The following is a 16,363-nucleotide window of genomic DNA, read 5'->3' as shown; positions in this document are numbered from 1 at the left end:
AATTGCCCAAAAAAGTGTGGTCTACTGCAACATGTCAAGAAACATTGGTCAGTATCAACATCAATGTCATAAACAAGATAGTTGTAAATCATGTGAATAAGATGTTTTGATGCAAAACAAATAAATCCCAATCAATATAATTACTTGTTAAAACTTGTGGCCACATGTTGGTCTATAAAATAAGCGTTGCTGGAGGTTCTCATTTTTGTTAAGAGTTTTCCTGTTCTTCACCCAATCTGCTTTTACCGTTTCAAAATAAACCAATGCAAGACTTGTAAAATGTTATCACTGCTTCTGGCATTAATGTAGACAGATTTTGAGTAAGAGATTATTTTGTCACCCCCCAACTAGAGAGTATTCTCTTATTTAAAAAACTGAAAACTAAAATGATAAATAGTTCTCCTATTGGTACCAGACAGTGGCAGGTGATTGCTCATGTGTTAGTTTTTAAATGGATCAATTCTTAATACCCATCTGTTTGTTACTGATTGATACTGTAACCATGAAAACAGGGTAAAGCCCTTTCGACCATACAGCACTCAAACAAAAATACACAGGGCTGTTAAAATCCAAATTGTTTGTAAAACTAAAATTAGATAAAATGATTTTGTGTTTTTATGTAAATAAAGAAATAAAAAGGAAGGCTCTCATAAGAAATTGTTTTAGCTTGATAACCCTCGAGAGAATAGAAAAGAAGAAGTAGGCCACTGAACAAACCTGCAGTTTTATGACATTAATTTCCTTTTCATGTCACTACAGCATTGTTGCAAGAACATCATATAGACAGAGTACTGTATAATGGACTGAGCTGATTACACAAATACACAGCAGTAACGGTTATATACTTTTACATCATGGCCCCTATACTGCTACGATATTCTCTTGTAGGCAAAAGAAGTGGCATACAGTGCCTAGGTGATAAGCCTGTTCTGTGAATTTTAATTATCTCCACACGAATCTGTGCATGTGGAGGAGAGAAAACAACGAGTTGGTGTGGCAAAAGTCAAATGCTTTGGACATTAGGCTCCAGGCTCAGGGTGGGGTCTGTTTTGCATGGTATGAGATGTCTATAATAAGACCACTGTGAATCTCTTTGTCTAATGCTATGGCAATAAGGCCTTTCACAATCGCAGGACAGGAGGAAGAAAGGAAGGTTATGACTGAGACCTAGGCACTATGGTCCACTAAGTTAGAACATCAAAGATATCAGTAGTGAGTAGCAATGTGACCCAGTTAAATAAGTGACCAGCAAAGGTTAAAAAAAAAAAAAAAAGGCAAGAGGAACATTTCCCTATGATAAGCATCCTGCAGAACTACTTTGAATAGCAAATGTAGCTGGATATGCGTATATAAATCAGTGTCTTTGTTTCTATCCATGTACCCCCTTTTTTGCTAGAAATTATTGCTTCATTCTAGTTTACAGTCAGCTTCCAGAAAAGGTATCTTTCGCTTTTAGTGTCACCAATAAATAATTAATGTAACAAATAATGATTTTTTTTTTGTCTTTCCATGTTTGAGGTCAAATGCATTGAGTTTTTCATGAAAAACATTATTAATCATCATCATTCGATATAACATGATTTTGCATTACACCATTTCTTTGTGCAGTACAATATCCTCTAAATTGTATTCTTATTTTGTCCAAAATCTTTTATATGTTTCAAATTATAACAATGGCAAAATTACTTTTAACAAGCAGCTAGATGAGAGCTACAATTTAAAGCCCTGCGTTCAGGTTATATTATAAGTATATGCAAACTGGCAAACTTACAGGTCTATAAAATATTTTAATCATCGTTCTGACCGTGATTGTTTTAAATGAATTTATAAAATTCTAAAATTGAGATATCTTGTTGACAGATCAAGTTAAACAGATTTAATATGTTCTTCCAGGACACTAATCTTTAAGCATCAAGTTTGTATAGGTTTTGTAAAAGTACCAGTTACAAGACCAAATTTAGTAGATTTAGTCCCTCAAGACTATTAAAACAAACAAACATTCAGTTTTTGTCTGCAAATCCATATCAGCCTTAGCAGTCTCATATATTGTCATGTAAATATACTTCCACAGCCATGTTTGGTTTGAAAAAAACAAAACAAAAAAGGACACTGAGAAGGGAACAAGAGGATAATCAAATCAAAACATTCTGCACTCCATCAATAAATGTCTGGCTTAAACAGGTAAGTTTGCAAGTCAATGGTCAAGAGGAGGTCTTACCAGTGAAGGCTCAAGGGCTCCATCAGCTGAAACAGATGTGGTCATGCCGCTCCTCTGTCGATCAATGCTGCGGCTGCGCACGGGTCCACGTGGTGGGTGCAGTGGACTGGCAGAGGCTGAGCGAGGACACATTTGACACTCTGGTAAAAGGACACAGTCATCGCAGGACCAGGGGAGCACAACCAATGGGAGGCGTGATAAGCGGCCATGTTGGGCAGCAAAGCAGCAAAAAGCAAATGAAGGGAAGAATAAAAAGAATCGTTGGAAAAGAAAGAGGGAAATGTGAGAGGGAAAAGAGAGAGAAAGGGAGTGAGAGGAAAAGGGGGCAGATGATGATCGAAAAGAAATGCAGGAAAGTATTTTTGTAAGGGGACAAAAGCACACAAAAATGCAATCTGTTAGATAGAGCTCTCCAGTCAGGCAGGAGCCTGATTTCTCAAGTTTTAGTTTGGCTAGAGATCACTGCAGAAAGAGCAGACAGCAACAATTTCTCCACAACCCCAAACAAAAATCTGAACATCAAGCATCCGCAACACACACTATGCAGAACTTGCAACAGTACAACAAAAACTGATACTGCACAGACAGAATTATTAGTACACTCTGCACACTGAATGTTCATGGTGTTTATTCTAAATTAATTTTTGTTTGAGGACGGAGCGGAGTCTAGAAAATGTAAGGCACGTAAGAAACTTATGTACGAACATATCTCACTTGCATGTGAACTGCTAACTTGTTTCGTTGTAATGGGTAAAATGCACTATACGTAGCACTGAGTCCAAATGTAGCCGGTTAGTAGGGAGGGAAAATACTTTTGTGCACTGGCAATGAGCATGCTGTGTCAGGTTTAAGGATTAGTCATGATAATCCTAGGACTTTGAGAACTCTCCCTGCCACAGCCTGGTCACAAATGTGTTCTGTAATTCATTCTGAGCAGCTACAGAGTCTTATGAAATTGTGCCACGAGCTACCACAGGTGCAGCCAATGCAGATGTGTCATGTTTCTAATAGGGCTATACTTAGCAGGAGATATGAAGTTGCTAAAGGGTTTGTAATAGCCACTCAGTAAACACCACATCCTAGAACAAATCCTAGGAACATAGCAGTGGGTTAGTGGTTTAACTTATAGTTCTTTTGTTCCATCTTTACAAAAGTCACGTCACAACCAACAAATTTATTTATATGCATTTATGATCAGTCTACAACTATAAATATCTTCTCATCATAGGATAACAAACAGAAATAAAAGGATAATTTAAAGTCTACAGAGTGCAAATCACCCAGTGAGACACTTGACATGTCACTTCCAAGGCATATTGTACTACAAACTGTCACCTTAAAATGTGGGCAGAATGACGACACATTAAACAGTGCGACATCCAAGCCCATATATTCATATTGCCAGTAATTATCATTTCCAAGCTGTGTATTGGAGTCCCCAAGACCCCAGTCTTACTACTAGAACACATACAACAGCTGTCTCATAGCAAAACAGTCTCAATCTGATGTAACAAGAACAAACAGGTAAGCTGCTTAGGGCAAATCTCCCAGCATGGGCCCTGAGGCTCCTCTGATGCAGAGTCTACCCTGTTCAGCTCAGCTCAACACACAACAACCAGTTGTTACATCTAAGAGAGGTTGTGACCTGGAGGATGTGTCAATATTTACAGAATATCCACACTGTAGCTCTGTAGCTCCATAAAATAAAGTGATTGATAAAATAGTACCCTTTAACCAAAGGAACTGTTTTGACTCATGTAATTTAACCACCACCAGGAGCTCACTATTAGTTTTGAAAGGACTGTTCCAAAAAAGGGTGAGGGGCTTTAGTGTAGCACTTGGATGACTGCAGATCTACTGGGAGTGACTGGATTGTCTTTCTACTGACAAAATGAGGAAGGCGGGCATACAGCTTTATCTAAACATCCTTCCTCCTTGTCAGGGTCTCCTACGTGGAGGTTACCTGGAGCATCTGTTCCTTCAGCGGACAAGGCGGCGGCACTCTTGCTCCTAGCTAGTGAGGCCTGGGTGGGGGTGAGCAGGCGACTAAGGACCCCTCCATCCACAGTGCTAGCCGGTGGCCTGCGAGCTACACAGCCCAAATAAATTCACCCGAAAAACAAGAGCAAAAAGGCCATGAAGAATAGGGGATGACAAAACAAAGAAAGAGGAGTGTCAGTGGTTTGCAAAGGTCACCATGTGATTTAACAGGAGAAAAATCAACATAAAGAACCAAAGGTTATGGTTTGTCTCATTATTCTCACATGGGCTTCTTATAAGCTGTCCTTATCCTGTTAACTTTTAGTGATATTCAATAAAAAGACAGCACAGGAAGAAATGCCATGGAAGACTACTGAGACAGATCAAAGGTTGATTGTCTGGTAATGGAGGATCAGTCAAAGTGAGTAGACGATAAGGTCAAATCAATGGGTCCTTGAGGCAGAGGAAAGTGCTGATGGGGAAAAACAAATCATTAGTGAACGTCAAAGATAAGAGAGAAATACCACTGATAGGAAGATGAAGAGTGAAAAAGGCAATGACTAAAAGTGATGTGCATGGGACTGTGACCAGAAAGTAGTTCTTTAGTTTCTACTGTGCAAATGTCTCTACAGTAAAAAAGTTTCACATGGAAACCATCAGTTAAAGAAGCCTGACTACAGCACTTCTATGTAATACAATGGTTAAATCAGAATGTTAGAAAAGCACTATGCTGGACACCAATTCCACAGCAGAAACAAAGACCTTGTCCACTTTAGACTCTTGTTGCTACCTATACAATAAAATTGAAACCATAACGGAAGAACTGCTAGCTTTTTGAAAGAAATCGCACTCTTTCGCAGCCCTTTACTAAGACGACAGCTGTTGTTGACATTTTTTGTTAGCTGATGAGTGCTAGCCCGTGGAGAGTGGCAGCATGACTCCTTGCTCTGTATCCAGATATATAGAAAGAAAATGGGGTGTGGGACATCTGAATGTAAATAACTTCAGGCAAATTCAAATTGAAGTATCAATGATGATAGCTGTTCTGTATTAATACCCAGAACGCTTGTCTGTCTGGGACAGGAATACTGACATGGAGGATGACATAGCTGTAGGACAAACAAAAGCAACGATGGTTAATGGGAACAAACAGACGGTGGTGAGTTGCTGTGGTCATTTTTCTTTTGTGCGGTGCTATGGCAGGATGGCACTGACAACCACCACACTGAAGCACAAGCCCATTGACTTAAATTATGCTATGACATCATCTGGGAGAAAAAACAAAACAAAACAATTAACAGTTTGTGACAACAAAACAATGCACTGTGCACGGGCAGGCACACCATATAACAAATCCATTCCTGCGTTGACAGTTAAAAAGAAAACAACAACAAATGTTATAAGAATATCAAAAGTCAGGGAGTATAGTGTCTTGTTGGTAGAAGAAGGGTTAGGTCATACATAGCAAGTACAGCATGTTTTCCGTAAATCAAACAAAAAACAGTTTGCAGAAGCCTAGTAGTTGGTTAGATGGAAATTTATAGACTTTTGGATGAAGGAGAAATGGATGAAAAGAGCAATAGGTAGTGGGTTAGGACACTTAGCACCATGACACTGAACTGAGTCACATGAAATTGTTACTCCACAAAACCTCTTAGGAACAAACAGTATTGTTAAGGGCTTAGGAGAGCTAAGCAAATTCAGAACGAGCAAACCATTAGCGTCAGAGCCACATGCTTGCTTTTAAAATAGGCCTCAGTAATGCAGATAGCGACATGAAAAAAAAAATTACGGCCGATTGTTCATGCTAGCCACCTTGAGTAGTCGTTGTCTCCTTATCAGGCCTGGCAGGAGTCTGTGCTCTGCTCACACTTACACGAGTGAGGGAGGAACTTCGTGTCTTCACGGAACGGCCTACAGACATGAAAGTGGAGTTTCAGCAAAGCATGCACTCGAATGGGAGTCACCAAGGATTCCCCAAAGACAGTTTTCAAGTTGTGTGCACTTTGTTTGGTGTGCGCATAGATATATATTTTCTTATATTACTTTTAACAGGGACCTGCATTTCCGACGCTAGCATGTACAAAGTCAGCTCGCTATGTATTTGTTATAGCAGTAGCAGACTTGAAATCAAATACAACTTCATAGATATTCAAATATTTTCCTTTAAGCAGTGGTGATTTGGCACCATTGTAGTTATAAATACATGGTGTGGGATGTAGACATTTTTTTGCACCTGACTGTTCCACCTGAAGCTTTTTGCCATCCTTACTGGTCTGAGCAGCACTGCCATTATTTGGCAACCGGTTACAAGATGAACTCCTTGGCTTAACACCTGAGAGACAATGATGAAACACCTAATGGTGAATTTACAAAGCACTCGGTTGTAAAAATGTTTCAAAAAAGTCTTAGACTTTTTAGAATGTGTTCATATGCCTGAAAAAGAAAGGGTGGTAGCATAGTTACTAAACAAGTTGAGTAGTAAAGAGAAATCAGGAATGTCTGAAAGGAAAAGTGGCACTGCCAGCCCTTAGAAGCTGTGATGAAATACAAATCAGATGATGTTGATTGTTGTTGATATTTTGTAACAGAAATCATACACTTTTGTGAATCAGAACAGACTTGAGAATAATGTGTCAGTAGAATAACAGGTATTATTAGACTTCAGTTTAAAAAAATAAAAAATAAAAAAATCACTTTAGCACTTAGGACCCTTATGATTCTAAAATTTGACCCAGGTCAGAGTGGACCGATATAGCCCAACTGGGCAGCCATGCTAATCAGCTTGAACCAGAGAGAGAGCTAAAGCATTTTACCAGCCCATCTGTGGTCCATTGAGCTTGTGTGTAAAACCCTGGATATAGAGAGCACATGGGGTCAGAGTTCACTCTAGGTTTTAAAGTTAGGAGAGAAAGTAGGTCTGTACAAATTAGTATATAAATAAATCAATAATATGAATAATCACAGGAAAAAAGCATACTTGGCAACTGATGGCCTGTTTTAACATACTACATTGGTTAAGACATAGCACTCAAATGCAGGTAGAGTAGGAGTGTATCATAAGAAGGGAAGGGGAGAGCAAGGCAGAGGAAGGGAAGAACGGAGACGGAGGGAAGGAGAAAACTTACTTTTGTCAGGAGATTTAATAAGGGTGCCTGAAGAGGAGGAAAGGCGTTTGCTGATGCCAGCCTCAGATGGCTGTTTCAGGTTCATGACGGAAGTTGAGAGCTTGTCCACTAATAGGGAGAAGGAAAGACAGACAAGGGAGATGGGGTTTTTAACTGGAGTCTAACAAATGGGAGAGGGCATTTAGACGTACACAAGGGACTTTGAGGTTCTCTAAAAAGTCAATAAGCTATGGGTTGAAATTTTCCCTCATTAACAAATATAAATATATGTAAGACGAAGGATATATTATATTCCTTTATTGTGCTATTGGTATAATATGCACATAATGCAGTGCATATTTACTACAACAAATAGAAGTATGCATTTGCAATTAAATATCATGATAATGCACACCCATTCCAAAAACATAGTGTTGTCGTTTCAGTCAGGCTTGTGGTTATTAAACAGTGAAAACCAATGTCTGATCCCTCCAAAGGTGAGAGCATCAACAACACAAAATCCAAGAGATATTTATTTAGATTTTTGTGTGTTTTTTGCTGGTGATCCCATGCAAAATCGCCCATGTGACCTGAAGGTGCTCAATAAACAGTATCCAGACTTCCAATTGGAAGCCATACTTCCAGCTTTTCACCGTGCCCAAGAGTTAGTAAAAAAAAATAGCCAGATAGATCACATATGGGGGAAGTTGGGGTGGTGGTGTTGGCATTGGAGAAAAGGAGGAGGAGGTATCCAAGCTATCAAGAGTGCTAATGCCAGTTCATGCGGTCTTGCTACATCAGAGAGCAAATGATTCACAAACAAAACCTTGTTGACTCCGTGGTAGCTTTTCTGGTGAGGCAGGGGAGATAACTATAGTTACTGGAGAGGAGATGCTGACATCAGAGTCTCCTGTGGGAAAAGGCAACTCTCAGGGAGGAGTGGAAAAAAATACAATCCATCATACAAGGAGAGAGATGAAACTTGTTTGGCAACCAAGAGCCCCATTAATATAAGCAAAAGCAATAAATACATTTGAACAACTTAACTACCCAACTAGCTACTAACACAGCCTAATTGTACGTAATATGTAGCCTATGATAGGTATAAGTAAGGCGATTCACCTGAATGTGAATCCTGCACCCAATCTTACCTATATGCATAACAGCAAAGCCTAGAAGACCTTTTTGTAAAAATATACAACTTTGTATTGTATTGCTTGAAATAAAATTATTTAAGACTTTCTCTGCAGACCGACTGAGAAACCTACACCATAGATCCTTTTATTAAGTGTCATTATCAGTCGCTGACAAGAGAAAAAGTGCTTTAAACTGCTTTCATGTATATTGTAGATTGATTTCACCCCAACTGTGACGGTAAGATGATTACAAAGTGAACTTGACCTCTTGACCAATGTAAAGTGAAAAGCTTTTAAAGCTCCACTGCAGGTAGATGATGAAACTCAAACTGAAGAGGAAAGCAGAAACAAAAGAATGATCCTTTACCTGTTTTACCATCTGAGTCTGTGGACTGGCCTCCCCAGGACCATCTTTTCTGCCTCTGCTCCAGTCGTTGACTGCGCTCTAATGTCCGGCGCATCACTGCTTCGTAGTGCTCCTACACCATAACCAAGGCAGAGAAATATGAGAAGAGGACTTCATCTCTAAAATTATGGCATTCACATTATAAGGAAATGTATATGACTGGTGTTTGAAGGTGTTTTTCCCCCCTTTTTATTCATGCATTGAACCATAAGAAGTGAATGACTAGAGACTGAATAAACTGTACATTGAACAAAACAAAAACAACAACAAAAAAAATAGCAATAATACAAATGTACTACAATGTAACGTAAATCTTTAAATATTCAAAATCCTCTCCTTTTTATAAAACAGGAAATCAATTTAGCACAATAAAGCACTAATCTGAGGCTCTCAAGACTATGCCTCCTCATGCTCTGCAGCTACCTTTTCCTCTTCCTGTTTCTGCTTCCTCTTCTCCTCAACAGCTAATCGTTTCTGCTCCTCCTTTCTTCGCTGTTCCTCAACCCTTTTCTGACGCTCTTCCATCTGACGCTCCACTTGCAGCTTTGCCTTTCGCTCCCTCTCCATGATCTGGGAATCTCGCAAAGCTGACCAAACATACCATACACGCATGCACAGAAATGGGTTTCATGCAGGAAAAAAGTAACTTATTAGTATGTTGTCATCGCATGCAGCCAAACAGCCTTAAAGCAATAATTCATTTTTTTTTAAATAGTGTGTAGTATGTAAAAACATTTTAAAATACCTATATAAAAGTGAGTATTTTATGAATGAATGCTAGTTGAAACTGCTAAACAGACTACACGGAAATTAGCGCTTTTCCATTTGGTCAAGATATACATCATAAACTTTATAATCTCTATGCATTTAACAGTGAATATTTCACATATAGAGAAGCTAGAGCTACCTTTGTGTAAGTAATTCAAAGCAGAAACTGAAATTGTCCTCTTACCTTGTTGTCTCTCTGCCTCCTCTCGCCTCTCTTTTGCCACTCGCAGTTTGTCGTCTATTCTAAGCGTAGCACCATCAATTACTGCAAACAACATTATATATAGAAAGTTTGTTAAAAATTCAATTATGTGTATTGATGAGTGTACAAACAAGGTTGGATTACAATGGTGCATAGTATTATAAAGGCTTTGAATCAGCAGGCAGATGTGTGCATGTGACTGTCATTAATGAGCTTTGTCCACTGATACAGTAAGAAGATGATGACTAAGGTTTACCTGCAACACAGAGTATGGTGAAAGTGGATTGTGTTGTATCTAAAGGTTCAGATTTTGAAAGACAATATAGTGGTGACAGGGCACTATCTGTGAGAACTGTTTCTGTGTCAAGGGGTGGTGTCATTTACCTGGCCTACACCCCTGAGGTTTAGCTGTTGTGCTGACTGTAGGTCCAGGACTGTTTTCTGCCAGGCTCCGCCGCTCCTCAGCTTGTGCCTGTGCAGCTGCAGCTGTATGTAGAAAAACACACACACAGACACCCACAGATTAGACACACTGCACGAGAGTCACATCATGTCATGTCTAGCAACATATCTAAATCAATTAATTATATTGAGGCAACAGAGCCATTTAAGTTTAAATCCACCATTTTTTGTGCTTCGTTGGCTCTACATAGACTAGACTGGAGTGTTAGAAATTATTTTAAGCCACAGACCAATGAGTGATACAGCAGTTATGTAGAAACAACTTCTTTTTTTCTAGCCATAAGTCTTGTAGAATTTCAATTAATAAAAATAGTTGCAAACAAGAATTAGCAAATACATAAATGGTTGCAGTTTGACCTCTGGCGGGGTCAATAGCAACATTTAAAATAAAATCATGGTTAGAAGATATAGGGGCAGGAAGTAAGGAAGGAAGCAGTGAGGATATAACTAAGTTTATGAGTCCTAGTATCAGCATTTTCTCCAGTCGTTTTCCTTTGGTGTGTTCCATCGGTGTGTTTTCAGCACTACAGAACTGCTGACAAAGAGGCAATTTAATCTCATCTGTTAAAAAGCCTCTCGATGTCTCAAATAAGATGCCATTGTTGCCATAGTTATTAAAACTATTACTTCAATTGCAGAATACATTAATAAAATGATAAAAAGTTAAATAACTAAATAAATAAGGAAGAATCCACACATCCTCACATGTAGTTATATTAGATTACAAGGAGAACATGAATGCTTCATTTGTCAATATACAAAAAGGGTGTACAAAAAAAATTGCGTAAGACGGTCAGATGGAAGGTTAGTCCTGAGCCACATCGACTGAGCGCACCCCCACCACCCCCCACCTGTTCCCCAACACACACATTTTGAAATTGTAGGAAACCAGAGTACCCAAAGGAAATTTAAACAACATGAAAACTTCACACAAAAAGTATGTGTCCGGTACAGGGGACTGAACCCAGCATTAACCATATTATGGTCCCATATGTAAAACATTGATCATGGTTTCTCAGAGAGCAGCATGGCATGTGTGTCCTTCTTTTATAGCATCTTTAAAATAAAGGAAGAGACTTATTGAGTGCAAACAAGAAGAAATAAGAAAGACAACAGGATTTATTTAGACATATTTTAAGATTATTAAAGTCACATAAACCCTTTGACAAAACAATCCAAATAAAGTACCTATAACAAATAGATATCGGTGACCAGTAGCTGAGTAGAGTAAGCATTAACTGATTTGACTGTACTTTCAACACTTTGATAGAACTCTAATAAATCATTTCCCAGTCCTATGCCATAAGATTGTATACATGGTATAAATAATACAATACAACAAGTAATACATTTTAAGTAACCAGTGAAATCTGCACAAGCCTGCAATATCATCTTCATATGTTTTGACACATTACAGTGCATGTAAACAGTGCATCATGCTACATTTTTAGCAGTATAGGTTAACATTTGGTGTTTGTGACACTGGTAAAACTGTTTCCACATGAAGATATCCCCTGTTAATCAGAATAATAGCAAAGGGGAAAAACTGAGGGCACTGTGGGCTAAAGCAGCTGATCTGTATTGGAAAAAGTGTAAAAAGATGGCCCAATGATCAGTTGTGCATATCATATCACGTGAGTGAAAACCAGTGGCTTTAAATCTTTGTTTCACGTCATTGGTTAGATAAATAAATGCCATGTATCCCGTGCAACCAGGTAACTGTTGCCAAGTGATAAACAAATCAGCTCGGGATGGATGAAGTGCTTCTGAAGAATACTCTGGCCTTTAACAAGGAAGGCAAAGACTCTGAAACAAATTATTCTTACTCATCAGACAAGGGTCTAACTTAAAAACAATTATTTTATATTTGGGGCTGCACAATATACCCCAATGTCACACTAAATTTAATTACGCTGGTATGATAAACCACAATAACTAGATTTAAAATAAAATCTATGTAGGGACTGCTGAAACTACAGAACTAGGTGGAAAAACCAAATGTTACGTTACAACAGCATTACATTATTCCAGGACATAACTGGATAACTAATCGAAGAAAACAGCATCATCTGATATTTAGAAAGAATAAATGTGGACTGAATGGGGGCCAGGTAGGGGACTGCTAAAACCATGCAGATTCCTTCTTTAGGAGTAAGGCTACTTAAACATAAGGACTATACAGCGAATATTGAATGACTTTGTTCTACAGTAGAGGCACCACTTACTTCCCTACTAAAACTACAAGTACATACTGCCCTAAAAATAAATAGAAGAAAAGTGTGGAAGTAAGACCAGGTCAGAAACGGCACTGAGGAATAAAACACATTCTCTAGTAACACTCACATTAATGTGTTGATTAAAGCGTTTTAATGAGATGCATGAAGAGATCCTGTTTTCTCATCAGATCTCAAGAGAGCCAGGTGTGCTCACACTGTGCTCTCACTATGGAGATTCAAACACATTAACATACATCACTCCTGCTGCATCAACAGACTCAGCTAAACACTTCAACAGGATACACACACAAAACCACTGATAATTACCCAGTATACATCACCTAGACTAGTTGCATTACCTAAGATAACCAATTGCTCAAGTTGAGTGAAGATGGTAGTGCTAAATAACAATATAGGGATTTATTCCATTCAATCATGGGAATCTCATCAAAAAAGTCGTTATGGATTCTAATAATGCATTTCAGTCTTTGATAATGCCCATTGGTAATGTGAAATTTGTATTTTTCATTTATTAAGTTTAAAGGTAAATCTTGCTACAGCAAATGCAGTCAACTAGTCCTCCAATAAATTCTCCTTTTGTGAGTATGGAAATGCTCATTTTTGTTTAACATTTAGAGAACAGTTCATATTAGTTGTGTGATTATTCTGGAAGATGAGTTTATGATGCTTTTGTGTTGTACGGTGTTTTACAGAAAACACCTCTAAAAAAGTCTTGTCCAACCAATTAACAACCAGCTGAACAGCTATTGTTACACTGTTTACAGCATCTTTTAGCACTTTAAGCAAGGAATAGGGGATGCTCAAAAATGCGTTGGAACACATTCATTTTGACTGAATAGCCTTTTTTGGTGCTGGTTTACTGGACGGAAGTAAATCCCACCAGGAGGGCTAGTGATGACCTGCAGCCCAGACAAAAACACTTCTCGGGAAACACTTCTATACTAATGCTAATACAGATAAAATGCTAGTTCCTTAACAACTAACATCTTTAGATACAATGTGCGATACAAATTGCTATGTCACTAACTCACTCTCTCACACACACACAACAAACAGAGAAGTACGAGTTACATCAGTAGACATGTCCCTTTTCTGTCTCTCCCTCCAATTGCACTCCTTACTATGCCCTTCAGCATTGTATGATTAAAGAGCTTGTTGCACAGGAAGTCTGCACTGTTAAATGCAACGGTGGAAAACCACTTGGCATGGAGTTTAAATGGCATGAAGGAACGGTTTCTCCAACTCCAAACTATCAGTTGATTCCACTGATAAAAACAAAGGGAACCACAAATAAGTTCCTTTGCTTTGATTTATTCTATCCAAATCTGTGAGACTTGCTTAAACTGTGCTTGGCTAGAATTAAAACATTAGCATTATACCCACTGCAGTTTCCTATTGCAGGCTCAAGATGTCAGGTCCTCAGATAACACAGCGGATGGACGCAAACAAACATCCACACACAAACACACTAGGTCTTCCATGGGATTACTTGAGACCTGTTCATGCAAAGGTAAGCTTATTTATATAGTAACACATTCCAGTTTTCTGTGGACTCTTCCAGGTAGGCCACATCCTCTACAGACACGTGCATTAATAAGCTTTAATCATTACTAAATGTCTTTTGAGTTGTAATTATTGATCCAGCTTTTTTTTGTTTTATCAGTTTTTTCAAATTTGGTTGGACATATATAAAATACTAAATATATAATCCCAAATTCTAAATACTACAAATGTCTCATAATGACAACCACTTTAAAGAAAATTCTGGGAATTCTAGTTTTATGCACAAAGCATTTAATTACTGGATAGAGTTGTAAGACTTATTAGTTTATAGTTTTTAACAACAACTACAACTATTTGGATGAACCACTAACTAAATTAAAAGAAGTTAGGCTGAACAAGTTAGTTACGGAAACATTTAGTTTTTTTCAGATGTAATCAGATTCTATTGATCCTCAAATTACCTAGGCAAGGTAGATACAAATTAATGTATTTTGCTATTCAAATCTTTAGTGTGTTTGAGCATGCACTGTAATAGATCCTTTGAGTAAATTTACATGGTTTGGGCTAGAAAGAGTAAAGCCAAGTGCACAACAAAATACACATAAACAGAGGCTGGTCCATTTCCTCCTTTGGTTAAATCCAACCAGTTTAGAAATATTTCTCATGCTTTTAATTCTGCAGCAGCAACTGCTGAGCCAGGACCAGGATAACCTTGCAGTCTGACAAGCAGCAGTGTGAGCTCGCTTCATTTGAACATTGTATATTTTCTCCTTGCTCAGATTCTTGTGGAAATAACCATGCACATCAGCTAGATTCCTAACATTATTTCATTACTGTCAGTCTTTTACTTTAACCCAAGGCCAAGTGAATTTCTGCCCCAGGACACCATTTTATTTTCACAAAGCCAGGATTCCAACATTTCACTTCACTCTTAAACTTGGATATTTTCGTAAAACCACAGAACTGGGTGGATATAAATTCCAGATTTAAAATACTGAATGGAAAAGTGAAAGGAAACAGGAAGATGATCAGCATTAGCCCAGTTGTTGCTGGGAGTATAATCTGCCTACACCCACCACTCGGTATGCAGAAAACTCCTTCCTACCCTAAAACACTAAAAACCTGTCAGCCCAAACTGCAGCTCAAGTCATAACAAACTGGGCATTCATGGCTGTAAACATCTGTAAACATCCATTTTGAAGTCTGGAAGGGGCCAGCTGGGGCATAGATGAGAGGCACTGACAGAGACTTTGCTGCTGCAGTTGACTTAGTAATATTAAAAAAAAAAAGCAACGTGCAAGACTGTCTGTTACACAGGGCTTCTGCTCCAGCAAAAACATTGTTATCTTTGCATAAGGATTAACGAACATGAAATATGCATCATTTTTATTCTCCTGTCAGGGCTTAGTGTGACAATCCAGCTTTATCTGAAATTCAGGTCATACATTGTTATAGTTAGCCTCCCTGGAGAATAGAGGGGGTTATGCCATATGTCAACAAACAAGAATACAGGCAACTGACGACATAAATATCACTTTCTACAAGACACATGGCGGGAAAAAAATAAGTTGTTTCTACATAACTGCTAGATCACTTTTGACAATAATCCCCAAGTGCTGAACATCGTTGACTATCCGATAAAAGGAGGTTAGCCCCGTCTACAGCATCACATTATCTATATAGTCAAATACATATTCACACAGCAGACGAATTGTGAGACATCAATTGGTGATTAAAATGATGTAAAAGGGCAGTTAAGGTTAAAGTAGGGCAAGATTAGCCAGGCGCCAGACAAGTAAAGTCTTGACATGTCAACCGGCTCTTGGGCCAAGTTAACGTTCAAAACAGAAAATTACAACTTTAGCTAAACACACCTAGCTCCTTTACTTCCAGCAGCGATATGCGTTAAGTTAACAAGATGGTTTGGCTGTTTAATTTTCACTGAAACTAAAAGTACAGCTATTAGGTAACCGAGCTTTATAACATTATTGCGATTTAGTTGCGGCTTGTTCGTGTCCATTGTACGCAGATAAACCCGGACGGCGAGCTAACGTTCCTAGCTAGACAATCTGGCCGCGCCGCAGCACGTTCAAATAACCCGGTTAGTCGAGGCAGTTGTCAGCAAACATAACAAAGTCACTACGATCGTGTAAAACACGACTACGTTAAAAAATGATTATCTTGTTCTTACCCATTTGAGCTCGTAAGCCTTTAAGAGTCGTTGCACTCTCCGCCATTTCTGTAAAGTTTCCTTCTCTGTTTTTTTTTTTTCCTCTTGCAGGGGCGCGTAACACATCGCAGCCGGTTGGACTCGGACACCACGAGGACGTGGACATCACAGAGA

At 38.6% G+C, this 16,363-nt stretch overlaps 1 protein-coding gene across 7 annotated transcripts in view; it reads right to left on the bottom strand.

Annotated features, from left to right (window-relative positions):
* The window catches only part of map7d3 (MAP7 domain containing 3), a 25,485-nt gene extending 9,122 nt beyond the window's left edge, over positions 1–16,363 (bottom strand). The window contains exons 1-10 of one of the 7 annotated variants that reach the window (XM_067519228.1): positions 16,211–16,363; positions 10,202–10,303; positions 9,800–9,880; positions 9,271–9,434; positions 8,809–8,920; positions 7,327–7,434; positions 6,435–6,533; positions 6,014–6,112; positions 4,182–4,307; positions 2,219–2,358 (exon numbers count right to left, since the gene is read on the bottom strand). In XM_067519228.1, the coding sequence (XP_067375329.1) occupies positions 2,219–2,358; positions 4,182–4,307; positions 6,014–6,112; positions 6,435–6,533; positions 7,327–7,434; positions 8,809–8,920; positions 9,271–9,434; positions 9,800–9,880; positions 10,202–10,303; positions 16,211–16,355 (1,176 nt within the window). In that variant the 5' untranslated portion in view covers positions 16,356–16,363. The remainder of the gene's footprint in view (positions 1–2,218; positions 2,359–4,181; positions 4,308–6,013; positions 6,113–6,434; positions 6,534–7,326; positions 7,435–8,808; positions 8,921–9,270; positions 9,435–9,799; positions 9,881–10,201; positions 10,304–16,210) is intronic. The other 6 variants (XM_067519229.1, XM_067519230.1, XM_067519231.1 and 3 more) reach the window with 6 other exon arrangements.

Source organism: Channa argus, chromosome 10, assembly GCF_033026475.1.
Source record: "Channa argus isolate prfri chromosome 10, Channa argus male v1.0, whole genome shotgun sequence".
Lineage (NCBI taxonomy): Eukaryota > Metazoa > Chordata > Actinopteri > Anabantiformes > Channidae > Channa > Channa argus.
The sequence above is the reverse complement of the archived record's forward strand: the minus strand, read 5'-3'. Positions and strand labels throughout refer to the sequence as shown.